Here is a 23,095-nt window from a genome sequence, read left to right as displayed (position 1 = left end):
TCAGGTTTCGATTTCAGCTCACACTTCTCTGTCGGAGTTGTTTCCACCTCAGGGAGCATGAGAGAATCACTCACTGATTTATATGGTGTGCAGGGAGACGTTGACATGTCTGTAATTTGTGAGAAGCAGAGGGCGGATGACAAAACCTGATAACATCAAGGTCTAAATTGTGCCACAGAAGAAGCTTTTAATGAACATACAGATGGGGGGGCGGACGGGGGGGCTTTGTAACTTAATTTTGTAAAACAACAAACAAAAAGCTGACGCTGGTAACAAACCAAAAGTCTTCAGCCGTGCTGGCATCCCTGTGAGGCTGAACAGAGCTGCTTTGAACTAATGTTGCTGTCACCTTGAGATGTCAGCATCAGCTGAAAACGTCTGGGGATCACTGAGGATGTTAGGAGACACTGGCCGTGAATCTTTACCATCTGTATAAGATGTAGACGCTGTATTTTGTTGGATATGAGAATATTTCTTCCTGATGAGGGGGAGATCACCAGAGTCTAAGCGTTCATCCTCTGTGCACCATAGATCTATTCGGTAAGGAGACAAACTCTGAATATCAATAGTGTCACTGAGACAGTTGCTTTCAGCAGTGGAGCTCCCCTCTCTGGAGATCTGCTGTCAGCTCAGCCGTGATTCACCTTTAAGTTCTTTCATGGTGAGATTCTGCAATCTTACCATGAAAAAAATCATTATTTTATGCTGAGCTAGTAACCTCTTATAGTATAAGATTTATTTTGAGTAATGGCCATAAATGGTAAGTAAAGCCATGTTTTGAAGCTTTTTTGAGGCTATTTACACACACACATACAAACACACACACAATATAAAGCAACTTGAGGTGATTCTTGTGAATTGCTGCACTTAATCGAGGCTTTTCTTCTTTTAACCATGAATATCTGTGGAAACTCTCATTGCAGTCTATTCAGTAGCCGTTAAAACATTTCACCCTGGAACCAAGTAGAATCTCTGTGTGCTGATATAACCTGTAATATGTAACAAGTCCAGTGAATGACCTGCCATTTCTTTGTAACAGCAAGTATGGACTACAACAAAAACAGCAACAAAAAAAAAAATAATAATAATAATAATAACAAAAACCCTTCACAGCAAGAAGTTCCAGCTGGTTCCTTTCGCTTCACAGGGGACATGCAACTCTGCGGAGAGTGGGTGGAAACTAAGTGCTGATCGAAGTAACAATATACTAGTAAAAGTCTGCATATGTGGTAGACTTCATTAAGTAGGTCATTGTGAGCTTGAACAGTCATTAACAGTCATTAATGGTGGATCATACTACTAATCAAAGTGAAGTCAGTTTCCATCTATGATAGGATGGGCTGTGGTAATCCAGGTGCTAGACTGCATCCTGCGAGGGGTGGTTCAAGCCATGTTTGTCATCAACCCTCTCAGTGGGCTGCTGACCTCATCCCGCAGAACCCTTGGTGGGCTATGAATGGTCCACTAGTGTCCACCGGGTCCACCTTTTTTGCTGGGGCAAAGCAGGCCAGTAGGAATCTCCTTATCCTTGATAACCTTGTTTGACTTTATTGTGAAGTAACACCCTTCCCTCCTAACACAAAGCCATTATCACTGTCTCTCACTTATATTCCCTGGGCCTACACTTTCTTCTTTACATGTGCACTTTTCACAGCATGTTGCTTATTTAACTGTGTCTCACTCATTTTGACCACATTTGTCACATTCAGCTCAGGGAGGCCATATCAGTGGGATTACATGTCTACAATGGAACCTTAGTGAATGCTGTGTTCTCTGCCAAAATAAACTGGCACAGGTGGCTTTTCCTGTCAAATGTGTTTATGTCCATGTTCTCTTCTAGAAATTAATGTGCTGCATCCTATAAATGGGAAAGGCACCTTGTCAAATTTTAAAGCTTAGTGTAATAATGAGCGGCACTATGAACAAGTTATATACTCTGGTGCAATATGTTTGTCCTTTTTTTGAGTGTCTAAATTATGATAGTTTAAATGTGTCTACTATAAAGCACTCTCAAAAAACAACCCACAAGGGAAAAAGGGGTCAATTACATGGTTGTAATTTTCAGCTAAGTGCAGCAGTGTTCGGCCATGTGCTGCATCATTTAGTTTCACTGTCAGCTGTAAATGTGGCTCTTTGGATTAAATGATTTCTAGCAGAAAGCAGCGTGAAAGCAATGAATATACCTTTTTCCTTATGCTGTGGCATTGAATTTACACACCATTTTAAAAATGTCACTGTGACAGTAAATCACGGTGTAAAGTGAAAGTGTTTTTGGACACAACAATAAAACGATGATTAGTGAGTCTCAGTCTCAAATTTCAATTTACTGCTCATTCGGGGAGTTGTAAAAGAGTGAATTAGAAGTTTTGGACACTGTGTTCTTCAGAGACAGGCAAAAGCAGCTTTGCATTTCTAGTCACTGACCATCAATTTTCCAGTGCAAATGAAAACTGCTGCTGGCTGAATTTTTTTTTATCTCTGTTGGCTAATTAATCATCAGCACGCTTAAAAATAAAGGGCTCCAATGTCTTTAGTGATCCCCTGAGTTTTGCATTAGAACTATCAAACTGTTGCTTTTGTGTTTGCTCTTTTCAAAAGACACGAAAAGGCAACGACCTGCACAGAATCTGCAAACAGATTATCTCTCTTCTACGCCACTTTGATTGGACATTTGCCCCATAAATAATAATACATATAAATCTAGATGGTATTGTAATGTCACCCTGTTGTCATTTCCCTCCAAATTCATTTCCTGCCTCTGTTCACAGCCCAGTAGTCTCCAGTGCTTTGTCCTCAGTTGCTAACAAATGGGACCCTTCTCATGAATATTTCGGAGTGTTTGCACATTGCAGCTACATGAACTACTCACCCATACTTTCCAGTGGTATAGTGCAGTCCTGCTACACACAGAGATATTCTTATACAGTGCATATGACATGCAAGAAAATTAAATTAAATGAAACCTGCTTTATCTGTACTGCCTGGTGGACATCCAGCCAGCTGTGAATATCTAAATAGCAGCTATTTTTGCCATTTTGTTTCAGCTTGATTAAGAAAACAGTGCTAACTGTTTAAAGTGTAATTAAACAGAGGCTGTCATTTTGCAGCTATTCTTGTCAGTGCCAGCTGGCATTGGCCAGGTGTATGGCTGTGACAGTCCTTGGACAGGAGGTCTCATCCTTCTGTCCGTGCCGCTCTGCTCAACAGCTATTTGTTTTCATGCCATGTTGGGCTCTGATGCTGGCATGTTTACTGGTAAAAGTCTCAAAACAATTAGCATAGAAATGTCTGAGCCTCCAGAATGAGCCCTGGCTCTTTAAATGGCACCGTGGAACGTTTCCTTAAATAATGCACATGTTCAGTTTTCTGATTTATGCAGCTGTTTGTTATTTATGTAATACTTAGAGGGGGATGATGATGGTTTTCAGTGATGTGTGGTGCATGGTTTGCTCTGGCTGCTCCTCATGGGGATATTTACACAGGGCTGTGGGGACATAATAGTGCACTATCATGCAGTGCCATTGGAGGTGTGTTCTATGTTATAGCATGGGTAATCCACCTACTGGCTCTACTGCAGCAACCTCAACTCTGATGTCTGTGGTAAGTTAGAAACTTTCCTCCTGAGTCTGTAAACATCATTTCAACGTGCACATCATGTGTCACGCTCTCCTCTCCTATGGCATCCCCTTTCAGCTTGCATTACCAGCCTGCACGTGGCCTTTCTGCCTGTCGACTCTCATCTTTCTCCTCATTTCCTCTGAGATTTCAGCAATCTGCAGACTGCCTCTGTCTGCGGTCTCCTACCCCGAGGTAAATCGCCGCTACCAGAGACAATTAAAGGCCTCAGCACAGTCAGCAGAACAGTGGCCAAGAAGAGGCCCCGCAGAAGGAGAGCGGAGAACCAAGTGTCCATCTGACTGTAGAGAATTAGCATTTGTCCTGACATTCACCTTTGTGAGCATTTAATCACAGAAATTATGGAAATTTTGGCATTTTCACTCTTACATAACTAAATTTGTTATATAATTGGGTACCGTGTGTAGTGACAAATCATTTCTAAGCAGCAAATATTTTCTTCTTCAGTATTTATTCTACCCTGAAGAGGGCAGTACATTCCAATAAAAGGTATAACACCAATGCAATGTAAATCTAATCACACAGAGGGAACAGGCTGAGCACATCTGTATGTGTATCGGCATTTCAGCTGTAGCATATTTTATTAAAAGCTTAACTTTGCAAACCACAATATTTTAGTTGTGCTGTTCGATTATAATGAGTACAAAGCAAAAACTGGGTGTGTCTGTGTGTGTGTGTGTGTGGGGGGGGGGGGGGGGGGGGGGTACTTTTCTCTCCTCGACAGCACAATTGTAGTGGCTGTTGGAAGAGGATTTAAAATGCAGCAGAATGTTTTCAGCTATGCAGAAAATGAGCCGTAAGGGAGATTTCTTAAAGTGCTCCCCCCCAGCAAAAAAAAACACCTCCTGCACTGCACACACACACATAATCCATCACCGCCTTCTGTACTCCAGTCTTAATGTTTTCTCTTATCATTTCTCTTCATCTCTTTGGTAAATTTCGCAGATCTTTGCTTTCCTACTTCTGCTCTTTCTGCATCCTTCTCTTTTTGCTTGTCTCTATTCAAGCATCGTCTGTCCTTATCTCGCCTTTTGTCCTCAAGCAAGAAGATTTTGCTCTCTGTGAAAAAGATGCCAGCTCTGTCTGGGTCACTGTCTGTATTCTTGTGTATATTTTGTATCTTTATGTGTCCTTATTGCCATCTGCCTGTCTGTATCTGCTGCACTGAAGGCGCATGGCTATGGTCTAGCCAATACGACACATACGAGCCAGTCACACACCCAGACATGTGTGGGAGCTGCAGTACAAGGGGGGAGAAGGTGCGAGACGAGGGAAGGGGACGGAGTTGGAAATAAGAACATCTCATTACTTTGCCTGGTGATAAAATATGGCTTGTTATTACTGTGGGGGTTTTTTTTTTCAAACTTAATATCTAAAATGCATTTCTCAATTCTGCCCTCATTTGAACACAATACTTACTGAACTCAAAAAGGTTTCTACTTGAACTCTGGTGGCATTGCATAAGAAAACTTTCTCAAGTGCCTCCTGTAAGATTTTCCGTGATCTTCTGCAGCCCGTAAGTACACCAGACCTCAGACAATAGATTTTTCGATGGCCTTTCACACGATGTTGATTCATCCAGTGACATTTTAAAGGACAAGGTGGCAGTGTCACAATGTGAAATGAGGTTGGCGGTACTTCCTCCCGTGCATGTGCCGCTGTGCTCTCGGCAGTGTGATTCACCTTCCTGCATCCCCTGCAGGCAGCACCCAATACTCCCACAGGGAAAAATGAGACAGGGTTGAAACCTCAGTATGAACACGACAGTAAGATATATATAAATCAGTGGCTCCATCTCTCCATTAGGTGCCTACTATGCTGTCATTTAAGAATAGCTTGTACAGAAATCTAGGTCAAAGTCTTCCATAACTATAGTTACATTAGCCACTTGTGCTTGTTTGGTACAAAAGGAAAAGATGATAACAACTCTTTCAAGTGCACAGAGGAAGATTTTGGTGGTGGAAATCAGTTAAATATGTTGTATTTTTCTCTTGTTTTAAGGATATCTTAAGTAGTTTAGTGATGACAGGAATTCAAGTGATCCAAACTGAGACTGCAGTTTGTGGATTTGCATTGCCCCTTTAAATAATTATTAGCCTCTGAGGTTAAATAAGCCTGCATCCTTCTGTCTAAAACACAGGACACGGTTTCCATGGAAGATTTCTGGAGAAGATGCAATAGCATTTTAGGCCACGGAAATCAAATGTTAAATACTTTAAGAAGAAATAAAGCACACATTAAGTACAACTCAGCAGATAACTGAATGAATAGAAAGAACACAACAGGAGGTTGAGCACACAACACTGAGGGGGGCTCCAATGTTAAGTGCTAGAGTGGAGGTGGTGTGACTGTCAGTCCAAACTGTCAGGGGTCTGTTTGTGAAGTCCAGTATCAGACTGCTAAGTTTGCCCATCAGTTTCATGGGGGAATCTGATCGGGCTTGGTGTCTACTTTTGTCTCATTGCTGTGTTGTGAACTGAAAGTATCATTTTAAGTCTACTGTTATCATGCTTTTGGAGGACAGTGTGTGTGTGTGTGCCATATAGACATGCATTTCATCGTGCATGGTGCACAATTTCTTGAACCAGTCTGAGATTCTTTAAGTTCACTGTACTCAAATGGCCTCCACAGACACCAGCTCTTAATCCAGTAGAGCACCTATGGGATGTGGTGGAACGTGAGATTTGCATTATGGGCAAATCTGCAGCAACTGTGTGATGCTGTCATGTCACTATGAACCAAAATCTCTGAGGAATGTTTCCAGCACCTTTTTAAGTCTGTGGCATCAACAATTAAGACAGAAGGGGGCCCACCCCAGTACTAGTTACATATACCTAATGAAGTGCTTATGTGTAATCCCAGGAAGAGAGTTTGAGAGAATGTTAAACAGGCAATAGTATGAATTAGGTACTCTAGCTATTGCTTTAATCTACTCACACACATTATAGAATACATAAGGGATGGATAACTTGCTACTATATATACAGTACAGACATTAGAACTTGACTGTATACCTATATGGTATATAGATACGTACAATAAAACAAAACAGTACACGGCGTGCTTTGATTCAACAGTGGGTATGATCGATGTTTAAGTACAGAGTGTTCATCAGAGTGACAGCCTGTGGAAAAATAATTTTAAGTTCATGCATATGATTACACACAACAAAAACCATTATGTACCCTGCAGGGGAAAACAGCAGCCCAGACAAAGAGAGAAGCGAGTGAACATTCAGTACAGCAACTACAGAACATGCGAGAACAGCAAGCACCACCACAGGAACACCAGGCCCCATGCAAGCTGTCCGCCTTCTCGCCACCTAACAATAACAGTGTTACTGCTGCTTGGTTCTTTAATTAGCATTATTTTCTCCGAGACTGACAGGCACCTTTGAATGTGTCTGTGTGAGAAAGAGAGTGTGAATGTGTGAAAAACAGGACTAAACACACTGACTGTTCCCGTGGGCAGGAGTTATGAATGCTAGCTGTTCTGATTCACTCTCTCCTGCTCAGTCTGTGAATAGTATGTATGAGCTGCTATCTGGTGCATGACGCTCCTGGCTCAACATGTTCAAACCAAATTTGTCTACTGCTTCCTGTGAGACGAAGGGAGAATCCTGAGGAAATTCCATCCCCCATTGGATGTAGGAAGCATCACAGAGGAGGAAGCACTGCCATGTATGTACGCTCCCTGTGACACCGATTCTATATCCATGACTGCAGTAGACTGTGTGTCGTAATCTCGTAGTATGTGTAGTACAATTCCAAAATAGAAACACAAATTTTTTCGTCAATGGGAGTAAAAAAAATGCCATTTAAACAGATGACTTGCTGAATTTCATCAAAAGCGAGGCCTTTGTGTAGTAATCAGCACATGTCATCGTGTACATCATTCATCCACGGCCACTTGGACAGGGGCAGTTACTTCCTACCACAGACTTATGCTTAATTTAGTAATTATATCCAAAAATTGACTCATAGATACACAGAAGACATGCCAGTAGAACCATATTATCAGTTTTCAAAAGCAGTAGACATGGATCTTTCTTTGAGGGAATTTTACTAACAAGCATTTGTCTTCCTTTGATTCTGGATCATAAGAGCACTGTGGCCCAGTTTAATATCCAAGTTATCCCATGATGTAATGCATATGCAGTCCACCATTCACTTTTAATTGGTTAAGAGAAAATATTAAAAGGCTAAAAAAAAAAAAAAAAAATTTCCTTTTTCAGTGACACTGGAAATAAGTTCAAATGTGGGAACATGACCTCTCCTGAGTTTTCTGTGTTTTTGCTTGTTTGTTGGCAGTTACTAAATCCTCTCATGCAACATTATTGTTCCATTTACATGCTTTCAGAAAGCCACATCTTTCACTCAGACTCTGATAAAATGCTTTTAAAGATACAAGGTTAGAACAGAGGAGCTGTGACTGTCAATCCAAACTGTCTCGAGTGTGTTACTCAGGCCCAGAGTGCCAAGTTGGCCAGTTTCTTAGTATTAAATGTTGAGTTCAAATCAACAAACAGCATTCTGGTGTAAGTGTTGTTTTCAGTGTGTGTGTGTGTGTGTGTGTGTGTGTGTGTGTGTGTGTGTGTGTGTTTGGGCTGTGGATTTTTTTTTGGCTGTGAATACAAACTGGTGAGGGTCCAGGCTGGCTTGAGTTGTAGTCTTTGATGTACTTGAGAACCAGCCTGTCGACACATTTCATTAGAATGGATTGCGCACCACGGGGCAGCAGCCATTTAGACACTGCAGGCTTTTAGGGATGATTGGTGATTTATTTGAAGCAAGTGGGAACACATTTCAGTGACAGTGATATGTTGAAAATTTATGTAACACCATCAGCTAGCTGACTGATTCAGGTAATATCTTAAATTTTCACAAGATATTTCAACACCTACCGACCACAAGGGTGTTTTTTTAACACGTTCAGTTACATAACTCAAAACTGTCTTTTTCTTCTACAGCTGTTTGCTGTTAGCTTGTAAGTGCTTTACTTGCATAGGTTTATTGTCTGCTGCACGATATACAATTCAGTTCTAATGGGGTAGACTAAATATTTGTAAGACATTTTAAGTTAAAGGCGTTCAGTATACCTCCACCATCCACCACTGCCTCAATAAGAAGCATCACCTTTCCCGTGTTGGCAACAAAAACTATAAAAAGGTTAAGACTCATACAAGTGGACTTTATGACAGACATCATATCTCATACGGACTGCAGCGCTGTTCCGAATGAAGTGCTCGATGAGATGGTGCCATGTTAGTTTCCTTACAATCAGCAATTTATCTTCAGTAGGTTTCTTGGTGAGTTTTACTTCGATTGACTGTCCTTACATTCATGCATTGGTACTTATATTAACTAAAGATTCTCAATACATTTCAGCTGGATTACATTCCCTCTATAAAACTGAATGATCTTTACCTTGCAGTCTGCCCTGGAATGGCTAATGTTGTGAATTAAAAATAAAAAAAATATATAAACATGATATATACATATCATTGTTTTGAACTGAATTGAATCCAACTGAATTAGACTGTAAAGGGACCTGTGCATTATTGCAGTATTATTGGGTACTTCAGAAGAGATTATTCTAAAATTACTCTACATACCCACAAACATAAGGAAGATTTAGTTCATTTAGCTGCATCCTCTCATCCACAGAAAAAATGTATGGCTTAAAAAGCGTGGGCTTAAATACAAAATGTCACTTGAGGACAGGGGCTCCATCACTGAACAGGTTATGGTCTGTCTGGAGTTTGTCTGGGCAGACAGCAGTTATTTTTCATAACTGTGCCTGTTCTGTCTGTGAAAAAGGACTCGGTGTACCGAGTCGTGACTGCTCAAAGCTGCCTTCAAGAACTCCGGAAACAAGTCTCGAGATGGAAAAGGGAGGCTGCAACATCCGCGTGATCATCGCCAGAGCGCCAATGGCTTTTCACCGAACGAGCTGAGGACACCGGCATCCCCTGCCGCGCGTGAGGAAATGGGCGGGTCCGGGGAAAGCTCAGTCACTGAGCGTGGGCGGGTGAGTGGATAGTGAAAAGGAGCCGCCGCGCCGGTATTTAACAGAGAGCTGAGGAGAGCTCAGACAGGACGAACCGCAACCAGACAAAGCGGAGCGATTTCAGCACCAGCCCCGAGCGGACAGCGACACACGTAGCACCACAGCAAACTTTTCATCATGGTTCTCATCTGGACCCAGTTCGGTGTGAAGCACAAAAATGTCAATGTCAAGTGCAAAGTGCGAGTTATGCACAGGGGTGACAGCTCCGGATCATCATCATCAGCGGTAAGTACTTGTTTGAGGAAGTTTTTCAGCTGTTTATTTGTGTGTGTGAAATGCGTAAAGATGAATATAGAGTGCTAACAGTTTGTATACATAATGTTATAGAATTAAATACTGTGTAAGAATCTGGCATGTTACTGTAGCACCGGATTCATTCACATGCAAGAATTACCGATTCCCGTTCAGCCAATCGCTGCAGAGTATCTCGGTTGTTGGAGGGGGTAGTCTTTTGCCTCTTATATGACTCCCCCCCGCCTCACGTTGTGCTGTGCATGAGCCTATGAAATTCATGGATATGTAGCTGCACATGCAGCAGCACGGAGATAAGGGTGTTTCCCCACTGATACTTTCTCCTGGGGCCAGGGGTGATTTTCTGCATATTAACAGATAAGGTGTAGCAGTTCTTCTGGAAGATATCTTATGCATCTGCAATTCTGTTTAATATTCTAGAGGATGGATGTTTTCATTTGCATGCTTATTCGCTCCCATCTGACAAGACTTGAAATCCATCATTGGTGCAAGCTAATATTTAAAGATGAGGAAATGGTACTAATGTGATGTTTTTGTGTCTCCACAGGAAAGCACTAGGTCAGAGCAGGACACGCCCTCTCTGCCCATCAAACCTGCAGGCAAAGACTTCTATAAAGTCCTGGGTGTCTCCCCTGAATCCAATGAAGATGAGATTAAGAAAGCCTACAGGAAAATGGCCCTCAAGTTCCACCCAGACAAGAACAGTGATGCCGATGCGGAAGACAAGTTCAAAGAGATTGCAGAGGCCTATGAGATCCTGACTGACCCCAAAAAGAGAAGCATATACGACCAGTTTGGAGAGGAAGGTGAGAGGGATACAGATCTGACACTGCAGGGATTTCATTTATATAATTTAAATAGCTTCACTAGTTACTGCCATCTGAGTAATTAGTGTAGTGTGGGCCGGTAGATTAACTATTCATGTCATCATTAAATGCTAAATATTGATGTGTGATGACTCTCCCATTCCCATTAAGCAAGCTCAACATGTGAAATACAGCAGCTGTAAGGCTGATTAGTTATTCAGGGAGAAATGGAGGAGTTTTGGTATCATTTTAGAGAAGGTGGCATGAAGAGAACTTAAGGAACATAAAATTAAGCGATATTCTGCAAGAGTTTGACTAAACTCTGTTTTCTTTCTGATTTTTTAGGTCTTAAAAATGGAGGCAACATTTTCCGCAACAGTTTCCACAGTGACCCCCACTCCACCTTCTCTTCCTTCTTCAATGGCTCCGACCACTTCGACATCTTCTTCGGCAATGAATTCGATGGTGACGATGACCTCTTCAACCCCTTCAGACGGTTCACCTTCAGCCATGTGAGCGGGGTTCCAGGCCACGAGGGCGGTCTGCGAAAAGGCCAGAGGCGGTTGCAGGGTGAAGTGGTGGTGCACGACCTGCTGGTGTCCCTGGAGGAGGTGATGCACGGCTGCACGAAGCATGTGAAGATCACCCGCAGCCGCCTCAACCCCGACAGCCGCAGCCTAAGAACAGAAGAGAAGGTGCTGAACGTGGTGGTGAAGAAAGGCTGGAAAGCGGGAACCAAGATCACCTTCCCCAGGGAGGGAGATGAGACCCCCAACAGCACCCCTGCAGACATCACCTTCATCCTCAGGGACAAGGAGCACCCTCAGTACAAGAGAGAAGGCTCCAACATCGTCTACACAGCCCAGATCACCCTAAAAGAGGTGAGTTTGGTGCATTGTTGTCAGGCTCGATACATTATGAAACATATGACTGGCCTATAAGTAGATACAACCACTTACACCTACTCAGATAAAGGCTAAAATCTATACACCAGTTCTTGCCCTTTACATAACCATTGAGTAATGTTCTTTCTTAAATGCCAAAGAAAATCAAATTCTGAAAACCATCAGTAACACATAAGATTGAAGGTCCAATCCCTGCCAAATGCAGGGAGGGAGGACAATTTCTTTGATTGCAGTCGGAGAACAGAACACAGTGTTCTGTTATGGGCCTCTGAACCCCTCAGCTTACAATGGGCTGACAGACCCCCACAAACAGAACAGCAGCAGCCTGCCAACGCCTCCGTTACCTCATCAGCCCCTGCAGAGTGAGAGAGAGAGCAGGAGCTAAATTTAGCTCCCAGTACTGACTGCCCCCACGAATTGCACTTCACCCTCCCTCACTACTATGCTGGCTGCAGACTCCTCTGCTTGTATAAGTCAGGCGGCTTTTTTTTTTTTTTTGGCTCGCTCTGTCTCTGGCTCTCGCTTCCACCAACCCACACACAGATTAGCAGGGTAGCAGTCACAGAGAATGACATTTCAAAGAGCTCCTCCATCTTCCTATGGCTCACTTCAGTCACTAAAACACTTAACTCCCACACACAGCCAGTAAATGGAGCAACATTTATAACATCTGTAACACCGGTCTGTTGTATAACACAGAACATAACAGAAAATTGTTCCAGAAAGACAGACACCCCATATTTATCTCTTATGCAACTTGACACTTTTAAAGAGAGTGAATTCCAGTCATAATTAGGCCACTTGAAAAACCATTATGAAACTTGTTAACAACAGGTCTGCAGGACTAACTCTCTCTCTCTCTCTTTTGTTGTCTCCAGGCTCTCTGCGGGTGCACAGTAAATGTTCCAACACTTGACAACCGGATGATGCCTCTACCTTGCAGTGATGTTATTAAACCCGGTGCTGTCCGGCGTCTGAGAGGCGAAGGTCTTCCCCTGCCCAAAAGCCCATCCCAGCGAGGCGACTTGGTGGTTGAGTTCCAAGTGGCCTTCCCCGACAGAATCCCACCACAGTCCCGAGAGATCATCAAGCATAGCCTGGCCCAGTGCTAGCCTGCTCTACTGATTCATGGACACAGCTTCACCGTGTGTTGCTATCAGTTCACAAACACAGCCTTGCCTAAGGTGCTATCACAACCAATCACAACCTCTTATTGTGTTTGGAAGCAGCAAGTGGCGCTGAAGTGAGTTGTAGACTAGATGCAACTTTAGGAAGGAGATGACTTTCTGCAGGTGTTCGGCACAACGCGCAACAACTGTGATGCCCCATGAGCAGTGAGTTCAGAGCTGATTAATGGGGGTCTTTGGTATCTGAGGGCATCCATTGACTCGATAGCCTTTCTCTTGAATGAGTTATCTGTACTGTTATACTTGCAAACGTTTTCGCAGGATATCAGTGTGCTATTCAAGTCTGTATAGACTTCCTTAAACCTCAATGGTAGAAAAAACAACTTTAGTATTATTATTATTATTATTATTATTATTATCATTATCATTATCATCATCATTATAGTTATATGGTGTTCATATGACTGAACTTTTGCATTGATTTATTACAATAGCAAACATACTTGTGTACAAAGATCTACTTTGTGTACAAAATGCTAAAACACTGTCTCTAAGAGAGATTCATCTGTCAAATGTTCTATTGAATGATTTGAAATGTCTGTATATATTCTGAGCCAGCTGCTGATGTATTATTACTTGATATATAGAAATGTTTGAAAGCATGAAAAATAAAGAAAACTGAGAATTTGAATTCTGTTTCCACTGTTCTTTTGGATAAATACATATTTTTTAAAATCCTAAGCTTACATAAAAAAAAAAAAAAACAGACTGCATGATAAGGGGACGAAGATGGATGGATGGATGGATGGATGGATGATCACGCTTCAGACTGACAGGATCTGCTGCCATCTAGCGGCCAGTGCTGGCATAGTCCTGCAAGCAATAAGGCACACCTGTTGGTCTGTAATTTATGTGGCGGCCGAGTCTTGCGTAGTCGTCTCAAATAAAGCCAGTACTCTGATACCACTGACAGCATATGTCTATAGTGATGGAGACAAGAATGACAGCACTCACATTTGGAGACTGTACACATTTGAGATGCAAGATGGCATCAGATAGAAAACGCTTCCAGACAAAAAGACAGTCCACACTGATTAAGAGATCAAGCCACCTGTGCGCAGAGAGACAACGTGTAATCTGAGCTGAGCTCAGCAGGTCTCTAAAATTCACCCTTTCTCTGCTCAGGAATGAAATGTCGCAAATAAGTCAAAGCACACCATCCAACCTGACTGAAGTTTACCCTGTGACAAGTTTGACCTTAGTTGTTCTCCTGCTCGTTCCCTGCGTGGTCGTTCTGCTGCTGCTGAACTGCCTCTTGCTGGGTTACAAGTTACTGATCCTGTCAAAGAAGAACCGCAGACTGCAGCCAGGGCACACAGAAGGGATGTATTTGCGGTCTCCTCAGAGGGTCAGGCTGTCCGACGTGGCTTTCCCTTTGCGGCGGGACGGGAGGAGAGCTTATTTGTCTCTATCAGAGCCTGTCCTGCCGCATCCTGTTACTTCTTCCATGGCTTCATCCAGGGAAAGGATCGGGCTGGATCACAGGATCCGGCTTCTGAGGCCAGATGGTGCCACCGGTTCACGGTCTCCGAGAGCCCCGAGCACCATCCGGGCCACTTCTCCAGAGGCTTGTTTGACCCAGAGACTCGACCTGGCCTCCAGCTCACGGACCTACAGCCTCAGTAAAGCAGGCTGGTGCAAGAGTGCACCACTTTTACTGCATGATTCAGAGACTGAAACCAGAGTGAACCTCGTCCCGCCAAACTCTCCTATGGTGAGTTATTGTTCCAAACTCTTGCCCTTGGCAGTGAGGTTCAAATACCTCCATCTGCATCACTGGCTTAATTAGCCCGCTTGAGGGTCCCATTAACCCTTTTGTTACAGTTCACTATGTGAACAGTACCTACATTAAGTACAAATTTAAAGACAAGGTAAAGGCCTGACTGGATTTTTCCCATGGGGCCTCAAGATAAGCAGCTCAAAGCAAAACTCTCCTCTTGTCCTTATTGTGCTGGTTAGTAACTAGTTTTGTGCTGCATGCGCAAAGGAAACGGGTTCTTAAACAACAACAGCAACAAAAATACACCAAAGAAAACTGCCACACAGGGAATTTGGTATTAATGAGAGCCTCTGGAATCCAAAGCCTTGGGGCTAATCCAGTATGCCTATTGTTGCTCGTTTCAAATTTTTTTGGAAATATTTTAGATGTTGAAAAAAGTATATGCAAGTATTTGGGTGTCAGCACCTAGAAGAAATAAGTTGTCTAATTTTATCCCAAATGAAGTATGAAGGGATCCTTTGTATGTGGTGCAGTTTATCACCTGAAACTGTTTAATCCTTGAAAGAAACAGTAGCTCTGGTTGTGTCTGCAGAACTACAGTGGATCATGTTCTTATCAATTCCTTTATGCATTCCTTTGTTCATGACAGGAGACAGAATTTGTGGGTCTGATTAGGAGGAGCAGTACTTATGATATGCTGGCAGATGTGAACCCAGGCATCACGAGGCGTGGGTTCGACAAAGCAGACATGGAGTTCGAGTACACCAACCTGCCTTCAGAGACTTCCTGTCTGAACATGTCTGCAGTGGGTCCTGGACTGGACAGTGACTTTGGAGCAAGTGCAGGTACTTCACTCTGCACTGTAACAACATACTGTATACAACTGTCATTAATAACTTGATCCATACACAAAACAGGCTTTATGTACACAATCTATTTCAGACACACTGGTATTATTTTTATTTTAACCCAGAAATGATCAAGAAACTGATCTGTGTGTTTTATGTGTACACTCACTGGTAAATTTGTCAGGTACACCTGTCAGGTCAGGTACCCCTGAGGTCAGAGGAGAATGGGCAGAGTGCAGTAACTCAAAATAACCTAAGAAGGCATGCAGAAGAGCATCTCTGAACGCACAACACGTGCAGATTGGACTGCAGCAGCAAATGAAAACACCGGGTGTCACTCTTGTCGGCTAAGAACAGAAAACTGAGGCTACAATTTGCATTGGATGACAGAGGGTTGGAAAAATGTTGGGTGGTCTGATGAGTCTCGATTTCTGCTGCAGCATTCAGCTCATGGTGTAAACAACATGAGAGCATAGAGCCATCCTGACTTGCAGCAACAGGAGAAATATGGACCAAAATCTCTGAGGAATGTTTCCAGCACCTTGTTTAATGTATGTCACAAAGGATTAATGCAGTTCTGAAGGCAAACGGGGGTCCAACCCATTACTAGTTATTAGTATACCTAAAAAAGTGTCCGCTGAGTGTATATAATTATTCAAAATACTGTCATCTGAAATCTGTAAACCAGTGATCATGCTGAGTAATATCTATGCTAAATTCTTTGCATGGAAAGATTAGAAAGTTTGCTTATTGTTCCTTCGCTCTTATGCTTGACCTTTACTATGAAAAATGTCTGCCTAGAATTTGTCAGCAGAAGAAGAAAGGTCTGTGCACATCTTAAACCACCTTAATACATAAAAATCTAAACTTTGTGATAATCAGTTGTCATCAATTCACCAACACTGACATAAAACTCTGCAGTGAAGCACAGTCTTTCATCCAATAAACATCTTGTTGTGCAAATGTGTCTTTCAGGGGTCTCCCTGCGGATCCTGTCTGCAGACAGTGACGGCCTGTCCAATGGAGTGCTGGCTTCAGCTCTGGAGTGGGATTATTATGACCCCTGCTATGTCAAACAGAATAATATACCCAAACATAAACATCACAGACCTGCAATCCACATGAAACAGTACTGGGTGTAATTAGTACTTTTAATGTTCATTTATGTGTATCACTTATTTATTCAATTTCTTAAGTATTTTAAGGGCTTCTTTTTTGTCTCACTGACTGTTTAACACACTTAACTTTACACAAATTGATTGAATATTTGATGTTGTAGCACTCACTCTGCCACAGAACCTGTTCAGATTATTTCCCCTTCACTTTCTTTACTATTAAATGCTATCAGTGCACCCTTCACTGATATTCTTCTCACAGATTCAGATCTACTGGCCTGTTGGGCTGGTTTTATCACATTTTCGTAACATTTTCCCGGTTCATTTGAAATGCTTTGATCTGTAGTCTATGTAGAATATAATAAAGTATCTATTGATGAATTTGTTAATCTTTCCAATAATAAAATAATTACATGTTTATTCTGACTGACACTCTAAATAATTGACATATCAGTTGCCTTTCCTGGCCAGTAGAGGGCGCCCCTGGTCGTATGGTTTGTGACGGTGCCGTGCTTTATTTTTTTTAAAATGACAAAGTAGATGATTGAGTCTCTGCCATTGATTAATAACACAGATCAAGAGAACACCTGCTTCAACAGTTTTCATAAATAGTGCAGGGGAAACTCTGCCATGTGGTTCCTGTATACTTTGCTTGCTCAGCCATGCATGTAACATTTCCCTTTCATCAGTTTGTGTTTTTAAGGCCTCCAATAGCCTCAAACCTAAAGGCAGATTCAGCTACAGCGCCCTCTAAAGACATCAGGCTGTGCTGAACATTTAGAAAACTTAAGCTTGTTCCATAAGCTGTTAATTTAGAAGGTTTTTCCTCTAATATGACTGATCTGAGCGAGATGTGCTCATCGGTGCACCTTTCAACCACTTCTTTATGCAATTTCCAGGAAGGTCGTGTTAAACAGAGTTTTGCAACTTTGAAGAACAGATTAAATAATGAGCATGCACCAAATTAAAAAGTTACATTTTGCATTTTTAATACTAAAAGTTTTGGTATATGATCATCTGAATACAAATGAGACCTATTTGGATGAAACTGGCTTTTGAAAGGATTTGAGGGCCATAAAATGCCAACAGTCCGTTTTTTAATGCTTTAGCTCAATATTTACATGTAAATTACTAAAGAACTACAGCAACAGGGAAAATACAAAACCATCACATAAGATACTGCAAACACAAGAAAAAGGAAACCGAGTCAGCTGGAATACTTTATTCTCTGTTAAGAGAAATCTGTACATGAAAGATCAAGTGCTCTTTGAATTTTTTCTTAAGTTCATAGAAAGTATAACTGACGCTGAACTTTGCAAACGTGAAAACAACCAGACCAAAAAGCATCAGTTTACTCAAAGCTGGAGAGAAAATTCAACACAATTTGTTTGAGCTTGGCATCAGATGCTTCAGAGATTTTGCCATCAGCCCTGCAAGAAAATAGAGAAAGGTTACAATGCAGCTCTTTACATTAAAAAAAAAAGTGCTCCTGACACAGAAATTTTAAACTCACTTAATAGCAGCCAGCAGGTCTTGGTGCTGGCTCAGTACATGCTGCAGGAAAGCCTTCTCGAACTTTGTGATCTTGCTTGGCTCCATTTTGTCCAAGTGTCCCCTCACACCTGCATAAATTACTGCTACCTGTTCTTCAATAGCCATCGGAGCTGAAAGATGGAAGTTCATGGGTTCAGTAAGACAACTGCACAATGGATAACTTGTATAAAAAGAAGCATACTTCATTTTCTATACAAAAAGAAATACACACAGTACTGTCCCTGCTTTAGGAGTTCAGTCAGACGGACACCACGGTTCAGAAGCTGCTGAGTGGCAGCATCCAGATCAGAACCGAACTGAGCGAAGGCAGCCACCTCACGGTACTGGGCCAGCTCCAGCTTCATGGTACCAGCCACCTGATGGACAGGAAAAAGAAAGTTAAAATTAATGAGTGCCACCATGAAATCAGTTGAGAGACTAGAACTAGGCTAGACTAAAGGACCAACCTGCTTCATGGCTCTGGTCTGGGCAGCAGATCCTACACGTGACACAGAAAGACCGACGTTGATGGCTGGACGAATACCCTTATAAAACAGCTCAGTCTCCAAGAAGATCTGTGCAATAAATCACCATTTAATAACTGGTTGAGGACCTTAATTAAAATGAGGGACCACAACTAGTCACACACTGACCTGTCCATCGGTGATGGAGATGACATTAGTAGGAATGTAGGCTGACACATCGCCAGCCTGTGTCTCAATAACGGGAAGGGCTGTGAGCGAGCCGCCTCCGAAGTTGTCATTCATCTTAGCAGCTCTCTCCAGCAGGCGGGAATGCAAGTAGAAAACGTCTCCTGGGTAAGCCTCACGCCCGGGGGGACGACGGAGCAGCAGGGACATCTGACGGTAAGCGACCGCCTGCAGGAAGGAAACAACCAAAGATGGATTTTAACTCCAAACTAAACACAGTTTCCCCCCTGTGTTAAAATACCCTTGAGCGTGAGACCAAATAAACTCACCTGTTTGGAAAGATCATCATAGATGATCAGGGCGTGCTTTCCATTGTCTCTGAAGTACTCTCCCATGGAGCATCCGGAATAAGGAGCCAGATACTGCAGTGGAGCAGCATCAGAAGCTGTAGCGGACACCACTATGGTGTACTTCATGGCATCAGCATCAGTCAGCCTCTTCACCAGCTGAGCCACCGTCGATCTCTTCTGGCCAATAGCAACATAAATGCAATACAGCTTCTTCTTCTCGTCGGTTCCATCATTGAAGCGCTTCTGATTAATGATTGTGTCGATGGCAATGGCAGTTTTGCTGTAAGACAAATTTACAGACTTGACACTGTGGATACACCAACAAGTACTTTATACTGTTGTGCTTTGGAGCAGTTTTCTGTAGGTCTAATAAAATAAATAATAAAAAATTTAAAAAAAACAATCAGATGCTTCATAAAAACAGATATTTGTAATGAAACATGCAACAAAGATGGCAGAATTTAACCTAATAGGCACTAATGTGTTTCAAATGTCTATTATGAACTAAAAAAAAGCTGAACTACAAAAATAAAAATCGTAATGGTTGAAAGCTAAACCACATAGCAATAATTTATGATTCAGGGTACTTGTCCACCCGGTCTTTGGCATTATCACTCCCACTGCTGTAAAAGCATTTAAAAGGGACTGGAAATAACATAAAACGCTGCTGCATGTTCAACTATTCACTTTGAGCCTCTTACCCAGTCTGCCTGTCTCCAATGATGAGCTCACGCTGTCCACGACCGATGGGGACCAAACTGTCCACAGCTTTGATGCCGGTCTGCATGGGTTCCCTCACAGAGATACGGGGGATGATACCAGGGGCTTTAAGTCCCACACGCCTGCGAACCTTGGAGCCAAGGGGGCCCTGTGAATAAAAACCATCAATTGTACTATCAACAACCTCCAAAAAAATAAATACAAAAACAGTCAAAGGCTGGCCACACTGGGTGAAAAAAAATTCCCTGTACACAAATAGAAATTTAATTGAAAGTTAATGAACCAACTCCCCAGTTAAGTGATCAGGAGTTTCAGTCATTTAATCAGGCATACTGAACTCTCTAAATTTAAATATGTGATCATAAACTATATTTTGAGTGTTATTTGACTAGAATAAGTAAGGTGAAGCATTACTTTAAAATATGGAAAACAAGACCCTCTTGATTTATCAGAAAACTGATAAATCAAAAAACAATCTGCAAAATAACTGATAGACAAATTTAACTTGTACCCGTGTTGCAATAATATTATTATCCATGAGGGAAATGTATGACGTACGAACATGAGCGCCACTAAAGACAAACTTGGTACCTTTCCATCGATGGCATTTCCAAGAGCATCCACAACACGGCCCAGGAGCTCTTCACCTACAGGCACGTCAACGATAGCGCCTGTTCTTTTGACGATGTCGCCCTCTTTGATCAGCTTGTCATTACCAAACACCACGACACCAACGTTGTCGGGCTCCAAGTTCAGAGACATCCCCTGGATAAGAGGACAAATAACCACTATTACCTCTGTTTTCCTTATTTTGGAGTGCAGTTACTCATACCTGTGTTTGCTAATCCATTTCATTATATACATGGTCTGTGGGTTAATGTCTCATTAAAACTGAATCTTTAACCGCATTTCCTGAATTTGTTTTTACTTATTTTGAGAAATTATTATTTCTAGGAACAACACGTTAACCACGGATTCAAACTGAAGGCCATGTGCTTTACCCAAATGCCTACAGACAGCATTTCCTGATAAAGTAAAAATCTGTCATTGTTCAAACACCTATGATGATTTAGAAACTGGTTAATCAAATATTTTCAATCATCCACGCTATGTAAAAGATCATCACCTTAAGACCAGAGGAGAACTCCACCATCTCCTCAGCCTGCACGTTCCTAAGACCGTACACTCTGGCAATACCGTCACCAATGGAGAGCACACGGCCAGTCTCCTCCAAATCAGCACTGGTATCAGCTCCCATGATCTTCTCCTCCAGAATTGACGATACCTCTGCAGTGCCTGTAGTGTATGATGTGTTTACATATATATTTACAAGACATTTACATAGTGGTTCTTACTCAGTAAACCTCTTACCAGTCAAAATCTTGTTCCAAAATAATTTATTTTCTTAGACTTTAGGCTAAAGCAGGTTTCCCAAAACACTGACCTGTTTTCTGCAGCCATGGTCGAGTGGTGTGTAAATTCTTGGCTCCTACACAAGCTGCAGCAACATTCTTGGATATCTTTACCACATCGAGAAAGAGCAAAAGAATCAGTTTTATCCTGTCTGTAAATACAGTATTTACAGTGTAATCACCTGCAAATCTAAAATAGCAAATATAAAATCAATTGTCAGCTTATCAAGCAAACTACAATGAAATGTTTAGTATTCAGCAATAACAGTGAAATATCAAGCATAATATCGCTTCATGCACTCAAAGAACTGCGCAAAGCTGGCTTAGTAAATACATCCTGCCGTGAAAGCTGACATGCTCAAGTAGACAAACCTGACCTTCAACACCAAGTTGCACTTAACATTGCTGCATTTTAGCTTTTTCATTCCCGCTGACACTCCGCTAGCAGTGCAACACGTGGACCAACGATTGATTTTTAGCATTTATTCACTCCTAAAGGTGGCTTGTTGCCGTCTGTCAGCTAAAATAACCCATTAACAGCAGTGACTGTGAAGGGCCCAGTGCCCTCCGATGCAAAGACGTGCGCGCGCACAACAGCCGACATGGTTTTGTGTGAATAAATTTATGTTTTTCTTAACTAAGTGAACAAAAATGAAACATATATTAGTAAGAGTAGCTTACAAATCCAGCCCTGCGGGGCAGGTTGCGGGCGAGAGCTGCTGCGACGCGAACCGACAGCATGTTGATATCCTGTGAGGTCTACGTCGCTCGCGGAGAGGAAAGAGAAGGATGGCGGACACGGCGGTGAGCTGTGGAGAGCGCAACGCAACCCGGAAGTACTTCAAAATAATCCACCCTGCAGAATTAAAAAAAAAAAAAAAGAAAAAGAAAAGAAAAGAAATTTTGTTATTAATATTTGTTTGGTTTCCTTAGAAAGAAAGAAAGAAAGAAAGAAAGAAAGAAAGAAAGAAAGAAAGAAAGAAAGAAAGAAAAAGAAAAAGAAAGAAAGAAAAAGTGACTATGTGTTGATGGAGGAGTACAGAGAAGGTCAGAAGGCGTTGCACTGTGTCTTTGTGGATCTAGAGAAAGCATATTATAGTGGAACTGTGGTACTGCATGAGGAAGTCAGAAGTGGTGCAGTGTCGGGTGGTGCAGGACATGCAAAACAGTAGTGAGGTGTAACAGATGGATTCAAGGTGGGTGAGATTACATCAGGGATCGACTCTGAGGCCCTTGCTGTTTGCAGTGGTGATGGACAAGCTGACAGATGAGGTCAGGCAGGAGTCTCAGTGGACTATGATGTTTGCAGACAACATTATAATGTAATGAGAATAGGGAGCAGGTGGAAGAGAACTTGGAGGGGTGTAAGTATGCAATGTAGGGAAGAGCAATGAAAGTCAGTAGAAGCAAGACAGGATACGTGTGTGGATGAGAGGGAGAGAGATGTAACAGTGAAGATAAGATAAGATAAGATAATCCTTTTTTTTGTTCCACGTTGTGGGAAATTCACGGTGTTGCAAACAGTAAAGGGACAGTACACTCAGTACAAAAACAAGAATAAATAATATAAAATCTGAGAGGAAAATACTAAAATACTCTACAACAAAAATCTTTAAACATTTACATACATTTATAAACATTTAGTAAAAATGAATGATTACTGTCCATTTATTGCATTTGTTAATTGCACATAAACATTATTGCACTTGTTGTTTAGGTGCAAAGAGTAGAGATAGTGAAGGTAGGTGAGTTTAAATACATGGGATCAACCATCAGAAAAGAGCACACACAGGGTGGAGTGGGTGGAGACGAGTGTCTGGGGTGATGTGGGACAGAAGGATAGCAGCAAGAGTGAAAAGAAAAGTTTACAAGATGGTAGTAAGACCTGCTAT

The 23,095-nt window shown here is 42.0% G+C and overlaps 3 protein-coding genes and 1 pseudogene across 3 annotated transcripts; 3 read left to right on the top strand and 1 right to left on the bottom strand.

Moving 5' to 3' along the window:
- The first annotated feature begins 1,327 nt into the window (after window positions 1-1,327).
- LOC115789724 (urea transporter 2-like) lies at window positions 1,328-9,592 on the top strand (annotated as a pseudogene).
- A 113-nt stretch (window positions 9,593-9,705) lies between these two features.
- Window positions 9,706-13,486, top strand: LOC115789598 (dnaJ homolog subfamily B member 5). Its single transcript, XM_030743077.1, has 4 exons — window positions 9,706-9,930; window positions 10,505-10,763; window positions 11,109-11,644; window positions 12,547-13,486. Exons 1-4 carry the CDS (start codon window positions 9,823-9,825, stop codon window positions 12,778-12,780), a joined length of 1,137 nt encoding a protein of 378 aa, XP_030598937.1. The 5' UTR covers window positions 9,706-9,822; the 3' UTR covers window positions 12,781-13,486.
- A 501-nt stretch (window positions 13,487-13,987) lies between these two features.
- Window positions 13,988-16,645, top strand: hwa (huluwa). The gene is made up of 3 exons (XM_030743237.1): window positions 13,988-14,569; window positions 15,225-15,420; window positions 16,399-16,645. Exons 1-3 carry the CDS (start codon window positions 13,988-13,990, stop codon window positions 16,563-16,565), a joined length of 945 nt encoding a protein of 314 aa, XP_030599097.1. The 3' UTR covers window positions 16,566-16,645.
- Window positions 16,646-17,745: 1,100 nt separating this feature from the next.
- Window positions 17,746-22,040, bottom strand: atp5fa1 (ATP synthase F1 subunit alpha). The gene is made up of 11 exons (XM_030742352.1): window positions 21,885-22,040; window positions 21,236-21,311; window positions 20,918-21,087; window positions 20,383-20,556; window positions 19,773-19,939; window positions 19,051-19,351; window positions 18,725-18,949; window positions 18,539-18,646; window positions 18,304-18,448; window positions 18,052-18,202; window positions 17,746-17,968 (listed from the first exon to the last, which is right to left on the bottom strand). Exons 1-11 carry the CDS (start codon window positions 21,942-21,944, stop codon window positions 17,890-17,892), a joined length of 1,656 nt encoding a protein of 551 aa, XP_030598212.1. The 5' UTR covers window positions 21,945-22,040; the 3' UTR covers window positions 17,746-17,889.
- Window positions 22,041-23,095: the final 1,055 nt, after the last annotated feature.

Source organism: Archocentrus centrarchus, chromosome 12, assembly GCF_007364275.1.
Source record: "Archocentrus centrarchus isolate MPI-CPG fArcCen1 chromosome 12, fArcCen1, whole genome shotgun sequence".
NCBI classification, from domain to species: Eukaryota; Metazoa; Chordata; class Actinopteri; order Cichliformes; family Cichlidae; genus Archocentrus; species Archocentrus centrarchus.
Note: the sequence above shows the minus strand (reverse complement) of the source record. Positions and strands in the feature narration are given on the sequence as shown.

What these genes read in the sequence shown, in the direction of transcription:
- LOC115789598 (XM_030743077.1), top strand. Translation starts at nt 9,823, where the DNA reads ATGGTTCTCATCTGGACCCAGTTCGGTGTGAAGCACAAAAATGTCAAT. An exon ending in CGACCAGTTTGGAGAGGAAG is followed by an intron (nt 10,764 to 11,108) that starts GTGAGAGGGATA and finishes CTGATTTTTTAG; the next exon opens with GTCTTAAAAATGGAGGCAAC. An exon ending in CCCAGATCACCCTAAAAGAG is followed by an intron (nt 11,645 to 12,546) that starts GTGAGTTTGGTG and finishes TGTTGTCTCCAG; the next exon opens with GCTCTCTGCGGGTGCACAGT.
- hwa (XM_030743237.1), top strand. Translation starts at nt 13,988, where the DNA reads ATGTCGCAAATAAGTCAAAGCACACCATCCAACCTGACTGAAGTTTAC. An exon ending in TCCCGCCAAACTCTCCTATG is followed by an intron (nt 14,570 to 15,224) that starts GTGAGTTATTGT and finishes TGTTCATGACAG; the next exon opens with GAGACAGAATTTGTGGGTCT. An exon ending in TGACTTTGGAGCAAGTGCAG is followed by an intron (nt 15,421 to 16,398) that starts GTACTTCACTCT and finishes TGTGTCTTTCAG; the next exon opens with GGGTCTCCCTGCGGATCCTG.
- atp5fa1 (XM_030742352.1), bottom strand. Translation starts at nt 21,944, where the DNA reads ATGCTGTCGGTTCGCGTCGCAGCAGCTCTCGCCCGCAACCTGCCCCGC. An exon ending in ATTGGAGACAGGCAGACTGG is followed by an intron (nt 19,352 to 19,772) that starts GTAAGAGGCTCA and finishes TTTGTCTTACAG; the next exon opens with CAAAACTGCCATTGCCATCG. An exon ending in AGACCAGAGCCATGAAGCAG is followed by an intron (nt 18,449 to 18,538) that starts GTTGGTCCTTTA and finishes CCTGTCCATCAG; the next exon opens with GTGGCTGGTACCATGAAGCT.